The sequence below is a fragment of the Melanostigma gelatinosum genome (genome assembly GCF_949748355.1).
Source record: "Melanostigma gelatinosum genome assembly, chromosome: 8".
NCBI classification, from domain to species: domain Eukaryota; kingdom Metazoa; phylum Chordata; class Actinopteri; order Perciformes; family Zoarcidae; genus Melanostigma; species Melanostigma gelatinosum.
In genome coordinates this window covers 24,254,663-24,271,044 of record NC_136641.1, presented here as the reverse complement: position 1 = coordinate 24,271,044, position 16,382 = coordinate 24,254,663, and the positions used below count along the sequence as shown (strand labels likewise).

The 16,382-nt window shown below is 49.4% G+C and overlaps 1 protein-coding gene across 1 annotated transcript in view; it reads right to left on the bottom strand.

The window, feature by feature from the left end:
• LOC306781187 (serine/threonine-protein kinase WNK2) overlaps positions 1-16,382 on the bottom strand; it is a gene marked incomplete at its 5' end in the record, with an annotated part of 37,061 nt that overhangs the window by 8,443 nt on the left and 12,236 nt on the right. The window contains 19 exons of the mRNA XM_079273930.1: positions 400-1,049; positions 1,224-1,297; positions 1,391-1,448; positions 1,896-2,689; positions 3,093-3,191; positions 3,429-3,480; positions 3,757-3,927; positions 4,483-4,599; positions 4,693-4,852; positions 5,818-5,858; positions 6,065-6,337; positions 7,052-7,423; positions 7,662-7,823; positions 8,478-9,467; positions 10,076-10,978; positions 11,233-11,348; positions 11,451-11,727; positions 13,678-13,897; positions 14,623-14,711. Of these exons, the coding sequence (XP_079130056.1) occupies positions 400-1,049; positions 1,224-1,297; positions 1,391-1,448; positions 1,896-2,689; positions 3,093-3,191; positions 3,429-3,480; positions 3,757-3,927; positions 4,483-4,599; positions 4,693-4,852; positions 5,818-5,858; positions 6,065-6,337; positions 7,052-7,423; positions 7,662-7,823; positions 8,478-9,467; positions 10,076-10,978; positions 11,233-11,348; positions 11,451-11,727; positions 13,678-13,897; positions 14,623-14,711 (5,618 nt within the window). The remainder of the gene's footprint in view (positions 1-399; positions 1,050-1,223; positions 1,298-1,390; positions 1,449-1,895; positions 2,690-3,092; positions 3,192-3,428; positions 3,481-3,756; positions 3,928-4,482; positions 4,600-4,692; positions 4,853-5,817; positions 5,859-6,064; positions 6,338-7,051; positions 7,424-7,661; positions 7,824-8,477; positions 9,468-10,075; positions 10,979-11,232; positions 11,349-11,450; positions 11,728-13,677; positions 13,898-14,622; positions 14,712-16,382) is intronic.

Sequence of the window (16,382 nt, the reverse complement as noted above, 5' to 3'; positions counted from 1 at the left end):
CACAGCACTGAAGCTTTTGATGAGCTCCGTGCACAGGAAAATAAAGTGTTGTTTCGTTCAAAGAAAATGTCAAAATCATTTCCTTCAGTTTACCGTTATTAAGATCACAGTATTGTCGAACATTTGCATCTGGCTGCCAAAAATAAAAAGATCAAATCAACGTTTCACAGACTGTATTTGGATGCGTCACGTTACCAGTCAGATAATCCTCACTGCACATGCGCCACACTTACTGATAAATGAATGCCTTGTTCCTTTTTAGCACGGCCAGTCGGGAGAAAGTGGTCACACTTCTTTTCATGCCATTACTTTAGGAGTTCTCTGCTACTAGCAGGCTTTTAGTGAATTCATTCATATACCCTATTCACCTGTAGTGTGAATGCATGTGTGTTACTTTACTTTTCTCTCAGCTTCTGCAGTTCTTTCCTCATGTCTGCATCCTCAAACTCAGAGTCGTTGTCACTGCTGAAGTAAGATGAGGCGGCGTGTCCCGCAGACGGCGAGGCAGCGTGACCGTTCATCGCCACGGGCTGTCGGCTCGGCGAATCGGAGCTCTGCTCGCTTTTGCTCCGACCAGTGCGCCGCAGGAAGGCCACCGCCCTCTTCATCAGGTCGCTTCCGCTGTGCTCGGACTGGGCGTGAGCCGGGGGAGCCGGGTGGGCCACGGGAAGGGCGACGCTGCTGCTCACCTCATCGGCCGAGTCGGAGTAGAGGTGGGAGGAGCGGTGGTAGCCGTGAGGGGTCGGAGTGTCCATCGTCTGGGCCCGGGGGATGTGGCGTGACGTGACGTCGGTGCTGGACGTCGGGGTGGCCTGGTAGAAGTTCGGCGGGGCAGAGTAGCGGTTACTGCTGTGGGGTTTGGATGTTCCTGCATGATCGGCTGCAGCCGTCACAGAGGATTTGTCCACGGACCCACAGTCCTGGTCTTTCCTGCCCGGGCCCTGGGACTGGCTGTATGAGCCTGCAGAACCACTAGAGGGTGCCGGGGAACTGCAACTCTTCTTGCTTTTCTCTAAACGGCAAACGACATCCGGTGGAGTGGGGATGATCTGGAAGGAACAGAAGCCTGCGTTTATAACAAAATTAGGCTCCATAAACATCATCGACCAATGCAATGTTTCAGCAGCAAACTGGACCCGGGACAAACAAAGGCATAAATCATGATCTGTAATACAATTACATTTGGTCAAAGGACATTTGTGTTTTTGAAAGTGGATTCTTACTTGAAAACGGCTTTTGGAGCCGTAAGAACCGGAGCTGGTGGTCACGTCTCCTCTGTTCACAACCCTGTTGGCGGCTAAAGGACCAGGAAGAACGATGGAACGGGTTCTCAAACCAGCGAGCAGTAATAACATGATATGGACAACATTACATAAATAATGCTACCTACCTGCCACTGCAGAGTCACTCAGTGCACCCACACTATCTGTGCGCTCAGGAATCTGAGGCTAACAGAGAAAAAGAGGTGTGTGTGTGTGTGTGGGAGGTCGCAATCATTTGAATAGCAGAAAGTGGTAAATCGTTAAATGCGATCAGTGCGGTAAGGCTAGCCAGTCTCTCCTGACCTCAGCTTTTGCTGAATGACTCATTGAGTCCCTGATTTGTTTTTGGCAGCATGCATGCACGCAGAGAGAAACACACACACACACACACACACACACACACACAAAATTAAGCTGCCAGAGAAAGAGATCACGATGAGTTATGGTGCTGACGCCAGTAATTGTGTTACCCTCCCCTCTTTCTAAACACAGTATTCGTCTTGCTCTTAACAGCCAACAGTCAAATCAATGATACAGTGCAGGGAAATGATTCAATGATGTTGCCATAGCTCCCAACCAGCGTTTGAATGCTCAGCTTTCCCTCTCTCTCACACACACACACACGTATTTTACCAGCAGCTCCCCTTTCTTCTTTGCATGTGCTCCCTCGGAGCTCTGGCCGTCTGAGAGTGGAGGTGAGCCGACTCCCTCTGTGCTGGAGGCCTGGGGGTCGGATGCGGTGCTGGAGGGCTGGGAGGGCGCGTGCTCCTGGTACAGCAGGTTTCTCAGCTTCTCGTCCAAAGTCTTGATGGTGCGGTCTGCAAACTCCACCCTGCGCGGCCCGTCACTGTCAGACTCGCCTGGCCCCCCACTCGTCGGCTGCAGGTGGCTCGACGACTGGGAGTTCTGGGGGGTCTGATGCGCTGGACTCTGGGGCTGGGAGGTGACGGTCCCGGGCTGCATGGGCGTGGCATAGGGTTGCTGCAGGACCACAGACTGATGGGAGGCCAGCTGAGGGGGTAGTTCTCCAGAGGGACTGGCCTTCTGATTGGGCTGATTAGTTAGGGCAGAGGCCAAACCACTAGCTGCTCCTTTCACATCCAGAGTGACAGGCGGCACAATAGCGCAGCATGGAATGTCCGTCACAATGGAGACAGCGGAGATGCAAGGCTCTTCCACAGGAAGGAAGTTGTGATGGCTGGCACCGGCAGCAGCAAGGACGTGGTTAGTTACACAGGGCTGAGGCTGCTGGAGACGGGTTTGGTCGATGTTTTGGTCTTGAGGCTGCACTGAGGTCTGAGCTGCAGTGGGCAGAGAGGAGGAGGAGGAGGCAGACGGGCTTTGGGAGGATAAAGATGCGACTGGGGTTGCCGCTGCAGCAGTGTTGCCGTTGGGCCCGACTGACGATGAGGCAGACTTTTCAGATTCTGGGGACATAAAAAGATCAGAGTTAATTAGGAGTAGAACAGATTGGGAGCTAAACAGCCAAGGCCGTGAAGAGGACGGGAGGCTGGGTCCTGTGGGTGCCCGAGTGTTACATCACTGCCCGTCTTCCCCCATCAGGCTCCGTCAGCTGGAGTATGAATCCCGCCCTTCGTTTCCGCCTAGAACCACTGCAGAAGCACCCTTATATAACTGACCCCAACAGACGAAGCACACAGAAGCACACGCACCATCTCCACTACAAACAGCAGCAAAACGACTCAGCTTATTCTATAGAAAATCTACTACTGGCAAAGAAAGCTGCTGCTCGTTGGGCTCATGTCACAAAGTAGAGAACCTAAAGACGTGAAGCATTAATGATACCGTGTTTGTGCGTGTGCAGCATACCCTGGGCTGTAGAGGTGCGAGATGTCGTCTTCTCTTCGTCCAATATCGGCGTCTCAGCCACAGGGCAGATGATAAACCAGCGCTTGCCAGTGTGGAGGACTGCCAAGGACAGAGAGGAAGGAAAGCGCATAAACGCACGTCTACTGGAATATTAATTCAGTAAAAGACCTAAATGTACCGACTGACCCCTTGAGAAACAAAATCAGAGGAAACCTCCTCATATTATAATATGCCTCCTAAAAATGCAGATGTGCAGGGAGGCAGCCGAGTTTAACCACATCTGAAAAGTGCGAGTGGATTTTGTGAGCAGAAGTTCCAGGTAGCTCAAAGTCTTACCGTTTTGCTGGTACACCGGCTGTGGTGCGCTGGGTGCGGAAGCCTTCAATCCCTAAAGAAAAGGAAGGATTACTACACAGATTTGACGCATGTGGATCCATTTAATAGGCATTTCAAAAGGTTTCCTCAACGAGCCAAAAAGCTGGACCTCAGAAACGAATTCAGTCAGATCAAAATGTCACATCAGCAGGAATGGTATGTTTGGCAGCTCTTGCTGGCAGCGTTGCGTGCAGTCATCTCGAGGAGTGCTGTCAGGATGATGAATCCGAGGCGCTCGTAGACACATTGTGCCATTGCAACTATTAACGGTCAACAGCTCCTTTCTCACCTCTGGTCCCAGAGCGCCGGCGCCGTCGCTCTGTTTGGGGCTGCCTCCTTGGTCAGAGTTCCGCTCACCCTCGGCGTCCTCGCTCAGCATGTCCTCAGCCTTGTCCACGATGTCCTTGAGCTGCTCGATGAACATTTCCTTTTCTAAAGGCAGAATGAAGTCATTCTCCACCTGGGGGACGCAATGGAGGCCAAGGCGACAGAACAATAAGGGTTTCAGCTTAACAAGAAATGCAATGAAATAAAAGTGTGTCAGAAACAACAGATGTTAACAAAATGATTGAATTTCCAGATACATGTTCTACTCAACAAGGCTCAAGAACATCCAATAAATACTTTTGCATAATTGGTGACGTTTATCAAGTGTTCATGTCTCTACGCATTTCACAATGTCAAGTTGATTGAATATATTGCTTTGATAAGCTTCACAAGTGGGCGTTTTGCCGTGGATCACCTTTATTATACATGATGAGTTGGTGGAGCAGTTTTGCCATGAATATTCATCCATCTATAAATATGAGGCCAATACAAATCGGTTGGGACAGGAGGAGAGAGAAGGAGCACGAGAGAGAGACAGACGAATATATTTTTGCTGCATTGCAGCTGAGAACAGCAACGCGGGGAGTTTCAGAGCTCTGAGCTTTCGGAAAGCACCTCAGGCAGCTCACGGCGCGACACGAAAACCGTCGCATCATGTGAAGCGGCACCGACTTTGTCTCCTACGTACCATGTATGTAGCGATCTCTTCCGGTGCGTCTCCATCCAGGTCAAACTTGAAAGTGACCATTTTGTGGTTATGAGTTTCCAACTGACACTCTACCATCTTATCGCCCGTGTTGCACACCTGCAACAGGAGCAGACACAGCGAGTACATGATCAGCCGTTACATTACTTTTGAGCGTCGTCTTTCATGCCGGAACGTGTTTTGGTCACCCACATTGAGCATGTTGAGCTTCGGCCTGTTGATCTTCTCTTGCCGGGAACGAGTGCGCGTGGACCTGCGGTGGTGTTTGCGGACTTTCCCGTCGCCTTTACCTCCATGGGTCCCCTCACAACCATCACTCATCTCCTTCCCCGACGTGGCATCGGAGTTGACACTGAGGAGAGGACAAGTACATCAGTTAGAGTATGGCCTTGTTCGTTCATACCTGAATACTGAGCACACTGCTCTGCATTTAGGTTGGACATCAGTTTCAAGATAACAAGGTACACGTTCAAACACGTCCAAACACGTTCAAAACTGTTGCCCAAGAAAAGATGGCACATTGACAAAAAGAGAGATAGTAAATAAGAACATTTCTACTGAATTTCTACCTCCCGGCCTCGATCTGGAGCTCAGTGAAAAGGTTTTGTAAAGTGTATCGCTGCTCTGGAATGCCTGCAGGATTTGGCAAAAGCCTGATATATCAACCATGGGTGACGCTAGACTCCACATGAGCTTAAAGGGGATATAGATTTATGGGGGATAAGCTTTCTGCTGAACTTAAACTAAAAGGAGTTTCAGCTGCTGCTGGTCACAACGATACGAAAGATTGATGGACGCCAGCAGGGTGTCCGTCGCGGTGCATTCTGGTTCTACAGAGGCCCGTGAGCAGCTGGAGAGCTGTCCTTTGGGCGACAGCCTGCCAGACTAGCTAGCATTGAGATCCTCACTACACATCAAATATTACGACATAAGAAATATATACGAGGGTCGCACATCAGTCACAGGACTTGTGGAACGCCCTCAATGTTTTCTAAAGGCAAGCGGCGCCTGTGACTCAAGGAGTGTAAGAAATAAACAGTCAATGCTTTTGATCGTTTCTGAAGCTTTTTGCTTCAAAAGAGCAATATAGTCAACCAATGCAAGGTTCTGCTAGGCATCCTTTCAAGATGGGTGTGGCTACTGTAACCATGTAAACAACAGAGTCTCTAATTATTTAAGTATGAAGTAAGAGAGGACGGAAAACTGTTTCAGAACAGGCAGAAAGCTTCTAAGTTCACTCTCATCCAATATACATTTGTTACGATTCTTAGAATCACTGTCTGGTCACCTGCACAGACGACGGAATAAAGCTAGTACCTGTCATAGCGCTGTCCTCCAGTGTGCTTCTCTGCTTGATCCTACAGACACAACACATACAGACACAAGCGATCAGAGAGAGTAACATTTATCAGCTGTCGTATTTGACATTCCTGATGGTGACTTGAGAGGAAGTACAAGTGCCACTACACTGTGACTGCACTTGTACATTTGCAAAGCAAGGTGGGCAGAGGAGGAAATATAAAATGAGAACTAAAGAATGTGGAAGTGAGTCATATGGCCATACCTCCGCGTTGGTCTCTGTTGGACCCTGACCTGCAGCTCCGGTGAGACTACTGAGCTGTTTCTGCTGACTCAGACTGGAACCGGCGGACCCAGATAATGCTTTCTGAGAGTCAGAGGGCTGCAGGACAGGAAGCTGGCTCTGGGCCTGCGGGGCCAGCTGGGCAGCAGTGGTGACAGCGCTCACGTTGGACCCGTTCTGCAAAGGTGAGGAGAAGACTGCAGGTTGGCTGAGCTGAGCAGAGGGGACGAGCTCAGGATGGCCGACCTGCGCCTGCTGGGAAGACAAACAAAATCACACAATTTTATTAAACATAATTATGTTATCTTGGAAGACATTTTGAGATATTAAATCTTTTGGCTGTTGTGCAGTTTCTTGATTAAAAACAAATGTCCTCGAACTTCCATATTCTACAGGGTTTTCATTGATGAAGTACAGTGACTACAACAACACTGATTTTCTCATCTGCATTATTTAATTAATCCGACTTTAAAGTTACGACAAGGAACTTTCATTTTGCGTTGATTTTGCGGCCCCTGCGGACGAAAGTGGTTGTGTTTCCGCGCATCAGAGTCCCTCTAGAAAACCTCTAGAAGGAACCTTTTTACTGCAGCAGGGTCTGACAGTCTGCCCCGCTCAGTCCTGCATGATTTCATCCGATTTTGCGCAGAATCCAACCGATGACACACAAAGAACAGCTGTAGAAATAGCCAATCATCTCGCTGACGTGCTTGTTAACTCATGTAGGTCATATAAAGGCATCAGTATTAAACTGAGACTGCTTCACAACCAGTTAAAAGTTCCTCGCAGTAACTTTAACATGTAAACTGTGATTAGCCTTCAGCCACAGAACAACAGCACAGTGGCCATAAAAACAAAGCTTTTTGTTGGATGTAAAAAAAACAATCTGACAGAGATTATCACAAGCAAAGGTTCCAGTTCACACCCTCTTGGTAAACATCTGCACTCCACTGCAGCCAACATAATTACCTGTATCAGAGGCTGAGTGCTGCCATTTGTGGGAGGGTGTGTGTTCTGGCACGGGGCAGTGTGTGTGTGTAAGGGGCGGGTGGATGGTGCCGATATAAACGCGGGTTGTGAATGAGAAGCTTCAGCTCTAACACTCTGCTGCTGCAGAACAGAGGTGTGCTGGTGCTGTGGGGATGTGGGTGCCAGCACGGGTGAGGGGGGAGGCATAAGGGACACCGGGAGAGGAGAAAGGGGGAAGACAGAGGGGGTCACAGTCTGCCCAGGAGAAAGGAAGATGTGACTGAGAGAAGAGGAGGTTGAAGGGTGAGGGTAGGAGGATTCACAGTCAGTCACAGCTGTCGTCACCTGGATTGTGGGATACTGTGAAGGAAACTGAAGGGACAATAAAGAAAAGGAAGAAACAGAGGAACATCAAATAATCTAGAGAGCAAAGATCAAACACAGGCGGACGATGCATCAAGATAACGTGCGTCTAATCCATATTGTTATTGGTCTGTAAAATCCAAGAAAGAAAAAAAACTACAACTGCTGAGGCACACGATATCTCGGACAGAAGGAGAATGAACGGATATTATCCAGGGCAGATATCAGTGAAAGCTGCAGACTGTACCTGGGATGGATGTGTTGGTGGGAGAGAGTTTGAAATCTGCAGAGGTTGGAGTTGTTGGTGGACAGTTCCCTGAGCCATCGACTGTTGAGGAGGCAGTACCTGGCCACCTGACGCCTGTCCATCTTGTCCAAGCTGTGAAATGCAATGAGCAGCAGGAATATTCTACAGAAGAACAAAAAGAGGAGGGACGAAAAAAAAGAGCGAGGAAGTTCAATAACGGCAGAGCTTCCAGTTTCATCTCTTCGTTTGGAAATCTGCATTTCCTGCTATTGACCCAGATCAGAATAGCTCACATTTCCCATCCTGTCCCTAAGCCTGGAAGCAGTCTGAAGCTGCTGCACGAGCTGGAGCACCGTGTCCAGCAGAGCAGACGCAGACGGGCCTGGGAGGCTAAGACCACGGTTATTGTTTTCATTACGGTTTGCATTAACTCGCTGTCGGCTGTTGTCTGAGAGAACTCCTGTTGAGCCGTTCATATTTGCATTCACCTACTGGCCACCAGCGCAGCTGCTTCCAATTCAGAACCAGGCACCACAATACGAGTAGCTCCAAAAGTAATAACGGCACTGCCATAAATAATCATGTTCCCTTGTTTTAGTGCATTCCTTTTCTGTCCCTCCCACAGTGACAAATTGTGTTGCGACAAAGGCGTTCTACCTGGTTCAGGATAGCAGCGATGCAAAGATAGGGTTGAAACTGATGAAAAATGAAAACAGGGCGAGGTCAGAGGAGCGCAAACCGACATGAAACTCAAAACTGGGGCACCATGTATGCCGCCTTGCTACGATATACCGTCTAGTGATTGTCAACACTCACCTGTTGTGCTCCGTAGGTCTGTGGAGCACCGGAGGACTGTGCAGACAGGTACTGGCTCTGAGCGCTGAGGGCAGAATACGCATAGCTCTGCGAGGCAGCGTCAGGCGGACCGGCAGCAGGGTAACTCTGGTGCGTGGCTTCAGCCGGCACCGTCGGGTGGAGCGGAGAAGCTGAGGCCTGAAGCTGTTGGACTGTAGACTGGGATACATCCTGGCTCTGCATGGCCGTCTGACTGTGCTTCTGTAGAGTTGGGGCGTGTAGCTGTTGCTGACCAGCAGTCTGCTGACTTTGAGACAGGTGCGTAGGCCGTTGTGCCATTTGTTGGTGCACGCTGTGCAGAGTGTCTTGGTCGTGCTGGAGTTGAGGCTGAACGTAAGCCTGCCCAGCATGTTGTGTTAGTTGTATGTTGGTCTGAGTATTCAGGTGGTGCTCTTGTTGAGTTGGCATCTGTTGGCTGTCTGTCGGATGACACTGGGCCATGGCTGCAACAGCCGGGGCTCCAGATCCAAGAGGGTAGCCTTGTGCTGGCTGCTGTGCTGCTGCAGCAGTCTGAACTGGAGCGGGACATCCTGAAGCAGAGTGAGCCTGCTGTTGAGTTGGGCCCACGCAGTTCTGACAAGTCTGTTGCACATTCAAAGGGAAAGTCGAAGAGCTTGCTGCTCCGGCCTGCTGCTGCTGCTGCTGTTGGTGGCCTGGTGCTTGGTAGCTCTGCGCGACATGTTGCTGCTGCACAGCCGATGCTGAAATATTTGCTGCAACTTGGGTCTGTTGCACACTTGGAGGTGTGTAGCTAGCAGCACCGACTGTGTGCTGGCTGTTGACTGAACAGAGACTAGCCGGAGCTGGTGCTGCGGCGCCGTGTTGGCAAACATACGGAGCAGCAGGGTAACTGTGTCCAGGCTGGACGTACTGCAGCGGCGCGTGCACCGATGTGCTGGAAGACGGCAGGCCGTGTCCAGAAGGCTGATTGTGGTGACCTGCTGAACTGGCCTAAGGACACAAAGGAGAGAAATTCAAATTAGCCCCTCTCTCTCTTTTACCAGACAAGGATACAAGCCCACAAATAATAGCGTGTGCCAATTACATTACAGGATGCAAGTATAATGACAGGATGAGGGATGAAAACAAGTTCATGAAACATGTGTTTCAACAAAGAGCAGGCGGTGACAGGTGTGCGCTAAAATAAGGACACAAAAGAGAAATGGTGGGAGAGTCCGAGAGGAGGGAGATCAGACAGCCGCCCCACCACCTCCATCTATCCGAGGAAAGCCAAGGAGCAAGACAGGCGTAACATTGGGCCAGTGAAGCAGAAAGGAAAGGGTTAATATCTAGTTCAGCTCTAGAAGGGATTGGTTGCGGTTAATCAGCAGGAGAACGTGATCTATTAGAGATCGTTCCATCGTCCTCAGACAGGATCAAGCTTATGATTTTTAAGAAGACAGTCAGCTCTGTAGGCCTATGCAGGTAGCGAGACTCAGACAGTAGACAAGATCAGGAGGAGATCAGACCAGCTCCATGCAGAATAACGCTTCACCTCCTATAGGCGGGGAGAGTTCAGTTAAGCAGTTGGCCCCACATGGGACACCAATGTGACCTACCACTCCCACAGCTCTGGGAACTTGCTGCTCTCGGGCACAGAGTCCATCCTCGCAGTCCCGGACGGGTTCTTGGTCTCCAACCAAACCGTCACCCAGCGGATGACTCTTCAGGCCGTCGCCTCCATCACTGCGCGCCGGCCTGTGGGCGGCCGAGGAGTGCAGCGGGGAGGCTTGGGTGGGCGTGGCGGGGCTAGGGGCTGCTTTGCGGCCGATTATGTTGAACAGGGACTGCTGCAGCAGCGAGAAATCAGAACAATCACTCAAACCTTTCAGCCGTCCGTAACCGGGGGTGGTCATTGCTCCAACGGAGGACGTTTTCTGACAGTGGGGCGTCGGCACGGCACCAGAAGGGCGGAGGTGGCTCCCGTCCCGTGACCTTAGAAGAAGCAAAGAGAGGCAAGCCTGGCACACGTGGCCTCTGTGCGCCGCAAAATGGTGGTTATGATGAGCGGTGAGACTCAGAAGACTAGTGAGGTCAGAGTGTCTTCGTTCACTTGGCACGGGCAGTGTTGAGTTCTCACTGGTGGCGTCTGATGACGGTCGGATTGGTGTGTCACTAAAGCGGCGGTGCTCAGAGGGTGAAGGGACAGGGAAGGCCTGCAGGACTGGCAGGATACTCTGGAAGGGGAACCCACCCGTGGCCTCCGAGTGACGCTCTGGAGGGTCGAGCTCCAACCGGTTGTCCGGTGCCGTCGGGGTGGGACTGATTGATCTCCGTGACTGAATGAGGGCATGGAGTTGAGCAATTTGGTTTGCCCTGCGAGTGTCAAGAACTGGGGCGCTTCCTCTTCGGGCTGCAGCTCCTAAACGGCTCCGGAGCTCCGGGCTCAGTGTTGCCCCCCAAACTTGCCCCTTTTCACAGGAGTGAGGTCGATCTGTTGGAGAAGGGCTACTGCTCTGGCACTGATCAGGAGGAGCAACCCAAAAGCAAAACACATGGTTCTCAAAATGAATTAAAAAAAAAAACACAATATGAAGAGATGAGGACAAACACACGTGAATGTATGAGAAAAACATCTAATATGCATGACTGTGGATTCAGTGCCTGTGCTCCGCTCCAAGGCCACGTGAGCGTGGGCAGCTTTCAAACAGTGCGTGTTTTGATAAATCCGAATGTGCATGGTCCACCTGGGTGTGTGTATGCTGCTGATACAGACCTGCTGTGTTGCCATAGTAATAGGCTCCAGCAGGGACTGGTAGAGGACACTCTGCTGGCTGCTGTGGGAGTCCGAGTACACAGTGGAGCCCATGCCACTGTCGAGTGTGCCGTCTGCTGCAGAGACGCACAGAAATCATGCACTCATTAAAAAGTCAGAGATTGAGCTTGCGTGTTTCTGAGTGGGGGGGGGGGGGGGGGGGGGATAGAATCTCTTACACGTCACTGAGGTGGCACTGGCTGGTAGGTTACGCAGCCTGTTGTGCTGGTCTGCCTCCAGCTCTTCCGGCTCCAGCAAAGGCTGTCCTACATGCGCAACCCCGGCAGTGGTGCCCTGCGATGGAGTCATCTGGACCCTGTGCCCGCCTTCGCCTCCATCCACTGGAACCGCAGCAGACACCGTTCTCTCCCGTCTCCACTTGATCAGGGCCACGCGGTCCCTGAGTGACTTCCCCACAGTCTTGGCGTCGCTCTCGTGGAAGAAGCCCGACTCCACCTGACAAAGTAAAAAGGGGAAGAGCGTGACTTTGAGGATATTTTAGCGCGGAGCACGCGAGAGAAGAGAGAGCACATTGTGTGAGGGAGAGAGAAGGAGCAAGAGACGGAAGGGATAGAAAAATCTATTTCAAGGGGATCAGAGCAGTGGGGAAGTGTCCTCTTCGTCAGCAGCTGGATTCATTGTTCAAGTGTCTGGACACATGTACATGCAAGACAACAATCTAATTCTGTCTCGACATCAAACCGTGTTTGAATTGGCTGCAGAGCTTCAGCTCCTTCTGAAACGAGAGGACACTATTCAGCAGTACGAAAAGAAAATACTCGTCAAGCAGTTCCTTCGTGCATATCAAAACGAATTAAACCATGTTCATTCATCTAATGTGCCGCGTACAGCACAGTGTGAAAGTATGAAATACCACTGAACACACATAGTAGTAAGCACAGAGTAATTAGGCATCATTAGCACAGTCGGAATAAATGACCCGAAAACAGGGAGAGCCAGGTCCATCACTGGAGAGAACTCGCATCCCTCATGTTGCCTCTCTGCGGAGAAAGAACTCATTAGAGCGACTTGACATGCGGGCATGCTGGCCTACAATCCCATTGTGCTGTGCGTCCACATGTCTGCCCTCATGCCCACAGGGCCATTGTTACAGAGAGGCATTCATTCCTTTCTCCCCAGCTTGACCGTGTGGTCAAGGCCAAAACAGAAGAGATAAATAGAGGGAGAGAGTGCAGACAGGAAAGAGGGGAAGAGATGCGTGGGAGGCAGAGAGCAACAATGAAGAGGAAGACTATTAAAAAACAAGAGGCAGAAAAACAGAAGGCAACGGAAGCTGGTCCTCACTCACAAGCTCATTTTAAGCAACCTTTTGAAATGTTGCAATGTAGGAATTCAGAAAAGGAGCGTTTCCATCAACTGGTTTGGAGCAAATAAACAGAGAAGAAGAAGCAGACGCTGCAAACTGGAAACAAAACAAGTCGGCTACGAGAGAAACATGGAGGTCTTAAGGAATGGCGGGAAGGCATTTCCATAACCCATAACAAAGGCAAACGACACCTCAAGCGAGTCTAAAAACCTTTTGCTGCAACACAGGAGTGAAATTTAGCTGTTTCCAAACAGCGTTTCTAATAATCCGTAAATGGAAACACGGCTAATGTCTCACTGTTACTGGATAAGTGATTAATATACCGCTGACACACATCACTCCTATACTTACACATGATGTCGAGGTCTATAGTCCCAGCAAAAGGACAACACTGAAAAAAGATCCAGGTCTCAGATGTCTCACTGAAAACTTAGAAGTACTAAGAGAATCAGAAATACTGATTCTCCATTTCAGTTTTCCCATCCAAACCTGCTCATACCTGGCAACGACTGTTTATATTCTCCATCTGAAGTCGAGCGGCGTTAACTCAAGCGCTTTTAATCCCACAGCCCGATAAATAACTCCATGGTGCTGCAGAACGTTTGATGACAGTTATAAAGGCTTGAGGTGGGTATAGTCATGGCTCCCACACACAGTGTTTCTGGGCCAGGGTTTTATTGCAGGGCCTGTGGGGGCCTTATCTGATGGTGTTCACGAGAGAAAACAATGTCAACAAAACAACAAAAAAGATCACTGTATTCCTGGAAGAGCAGAGTAAGTTATCTCTGACAATCTGCATCTGAATGCATTCCCCAATGATGAGATACGAGTAATGCCAGCAGCCAGCACACACTAAGCCAGGCAGGCAAAATGCATAACCGGCATGGTTCAAACTACTTCATCACTGAAACTGAAATTAGGCAAAGAAGAAGGTTGAACCACGTCTAGATGCCATATTTTTAAGGCAGACTTATAATGTAATAATAATGAGAAGACAAATCAAAAGGATTCTAAATCCACATTCATCTCAAAAATATTTTACACGCATCAAGAAATGACACCTTTAAATATTCACTCACCATTTCTTGAGCCACAACCTCAGGGACCTCCTTTTCCAGGTCAAACATGAACTCGATGGCTCCACTCTCCTTGTACTTTCCTTTTAACTTCTTGTGGTCCTCCACCCAAAGTTTCAGGGCTATAAAGTCCTTTTTCCCATCGTCCTCCTCAGCTAGCTCAACCCTCACGCCCGTGTCCTCGGCAAAGAACGCGTGGTTCAACAGGTCCTTGATGGTGTACCTGGCACAAGGGACAACAAAGGCACATATTGTGTGTTTTACTACAGCTAAAACGCTGTGTGGCACGTTCAGTTTGGCTCTCTTCTGTCGCCGTCGTGTGTGTGTGTGTGTGTGTGTGTGTGTGTGTGTGTGTGTGTGTGTGTGTGTGTGGCGCCTCTGCAGTTTCAGCTCGGAGATGTTGTGTTTTGAAGGATAACTTTTGTGGGGAGAAATTTACTGAAAACGGGTCAAATATGACATGAATACCATGAATCAGCTCGCAAAATGTTCAAGAAGCTGTTCAATGAGACCAGAAAGAATAAAGCCTTGAAGGTTTTGGGAGTTTTTAATGGAGCAAAGAATTGCTTGGAGTCTACATAGAAAAACATAATTCACTCATTTATGGCTGGAGCGCGAGTGCGACCCCTCGTAATCACATCGTACATGGACATGCATTACCTTTGCTGTCGATACAGAGCCCCTCACTGAACCCAATCACACTCGAATAGAAGAAGCCACTGGAGGCTAATTAAGGGTCATCTTCCCCTCTGTACACAAACTCATTATGTAACAGACATAGAGGGACACCCTGCAGACATGGTCGGGAGACTAAAGTGCTGCTGAGAGCCCAACTGTCAGCACCACAGCAATGAAGCAGGGGGAGGCGAGACAAGGCATGGCCGATGAGAGGGCACCTTGTGGGCCCTATTGGCTGGACACCGGACAATGATGGGCACAGCCACTCACCGCTCCTCTTTCTTTTGGCAGATACACTCCCCAATTATCTCCTTGATTTCAGGATGCATGACCTTGTTGTAGCTGGCGGGCTTCACTCCCTGAGGAAAGGGGAATATAAACACAACTCTGAGGACACGCCATGAAAGGATGCTGTGTTGATGAAAAATAACAAAAAAACAAAGAGAGCGCGGGGATGGGTTTTTTTGTCACCCGAAATCTGATCTTTTAAGTGTCAGACGCTCACAACCTGCAGGCTCGTCAACCTCGACAGAGCGCGGCAGCTGTGGTCAGCTTGCATCCATGTCAGTTGCAATGGATACCAAAAGGCAGAAAAGAGCCCAAAGAACGCTTTCAAACCACTCCTGCAGCAGAGTCGACCCTCTCTTCACCCGAGAGCTCCGCATGTGCACAAAATTACAGCTCAACACCAACATGCAGACACGACCTCGGTGAGTTTGTTGGTGGGCAAGCGTGCTGATCGGTGCACGTTTGAGCAAATCTCCCGTTCCTGATGTTGTGAACTGCAAATGAATATGGACTGTTCAGAACATCCTGAGTGTATGGGCAGACAGTGACAGCAGGAGTGGCTTGAGAAGTCTCTGTCGACGTTTCTCCACAGTGAGTGTTTCACACACAATAGATTTTGGTTTTACTTTTAACATGGTGGAATTTTTGGGAACAGTAAATGCTGTTAGCTCAGCACTCTGACCTCACTTTCTCCATCTAAGTCACAGAAGATATGCATCCTCCGTATTTACATCCAAACTAATTATGAAGCTGCATGCAGCATGTGCTCAGGGAGCAGTTTAGAGCTATCAGGGTTTCTCTTTGATCAGTCTGCCATTAATACCCTGCAGTGGTCCCTGCAGGGCACTCTAACATGCATACAGTAGCAATGCAGAGAACCGTATCCAGAAGCAGCTGCACCGATGCTGCCCGGACATTAACAAAGGCCTTCAAACCAGCAGGTGAACGAGTCATATCTCAGATTTCCACACGGCTCAATCTCCAGCATGGAAAATCAAAACTCTTCATCAAATCAGGAACACGATGGCGACTTCAAACACCGCTCAATCTAAAAACAGTTTGCAGCATCATGTTTTGCTGGCGGAGACACACGGGCTTCATCTAAAAAAACAAAATAAAAAAAAAAGGATATTTGGACTCCCGCTGTGACTCCATATGGCTCGTTAAGATTATTCACACACGAATATAATCTACAGAAACGCATTCATGCAATTATTAACTCTGTGGACTGATTATGTGGCGAAGCAGCTAAAACATCATCGCACAGTATCTCACAGGTTCACCAAGCATGACCCCGAGTTATTAGTACATGCATGCTGCGATCAAGGCCTCTTTGAGAAGACTGTGGTATGAACACAATTAAAGAGTAAACTGTATGCATGCTCGGAGAATGAGAATATTTGTGACCGTTTTGTCGTTGATATATGAATACTTGATACTATTGAAATCATTAATAAATACATTGCCTGAAAGTGTTTGTGTACAGTGTGTGTGAATGCTAATAAACAATTGATGCAGGCCCTGTTTCGCCTGTACAGTTATTAATATCTCTGCCAGGATGATCATGCGATCCGTCGTGCGTGTGCGTGAGAGTGCACCTTGGTGTCTGTCCACGGCTAATATCAAATCCTGCTGCAGCCATCTGCGTGATCTTTTGGGTGGCCAGTTATGGCTGCATGCTAAAGGAGCTGTCGGCCACTCACACTTTATCAAAACATCTTTAATACTACCATTGACTCTGC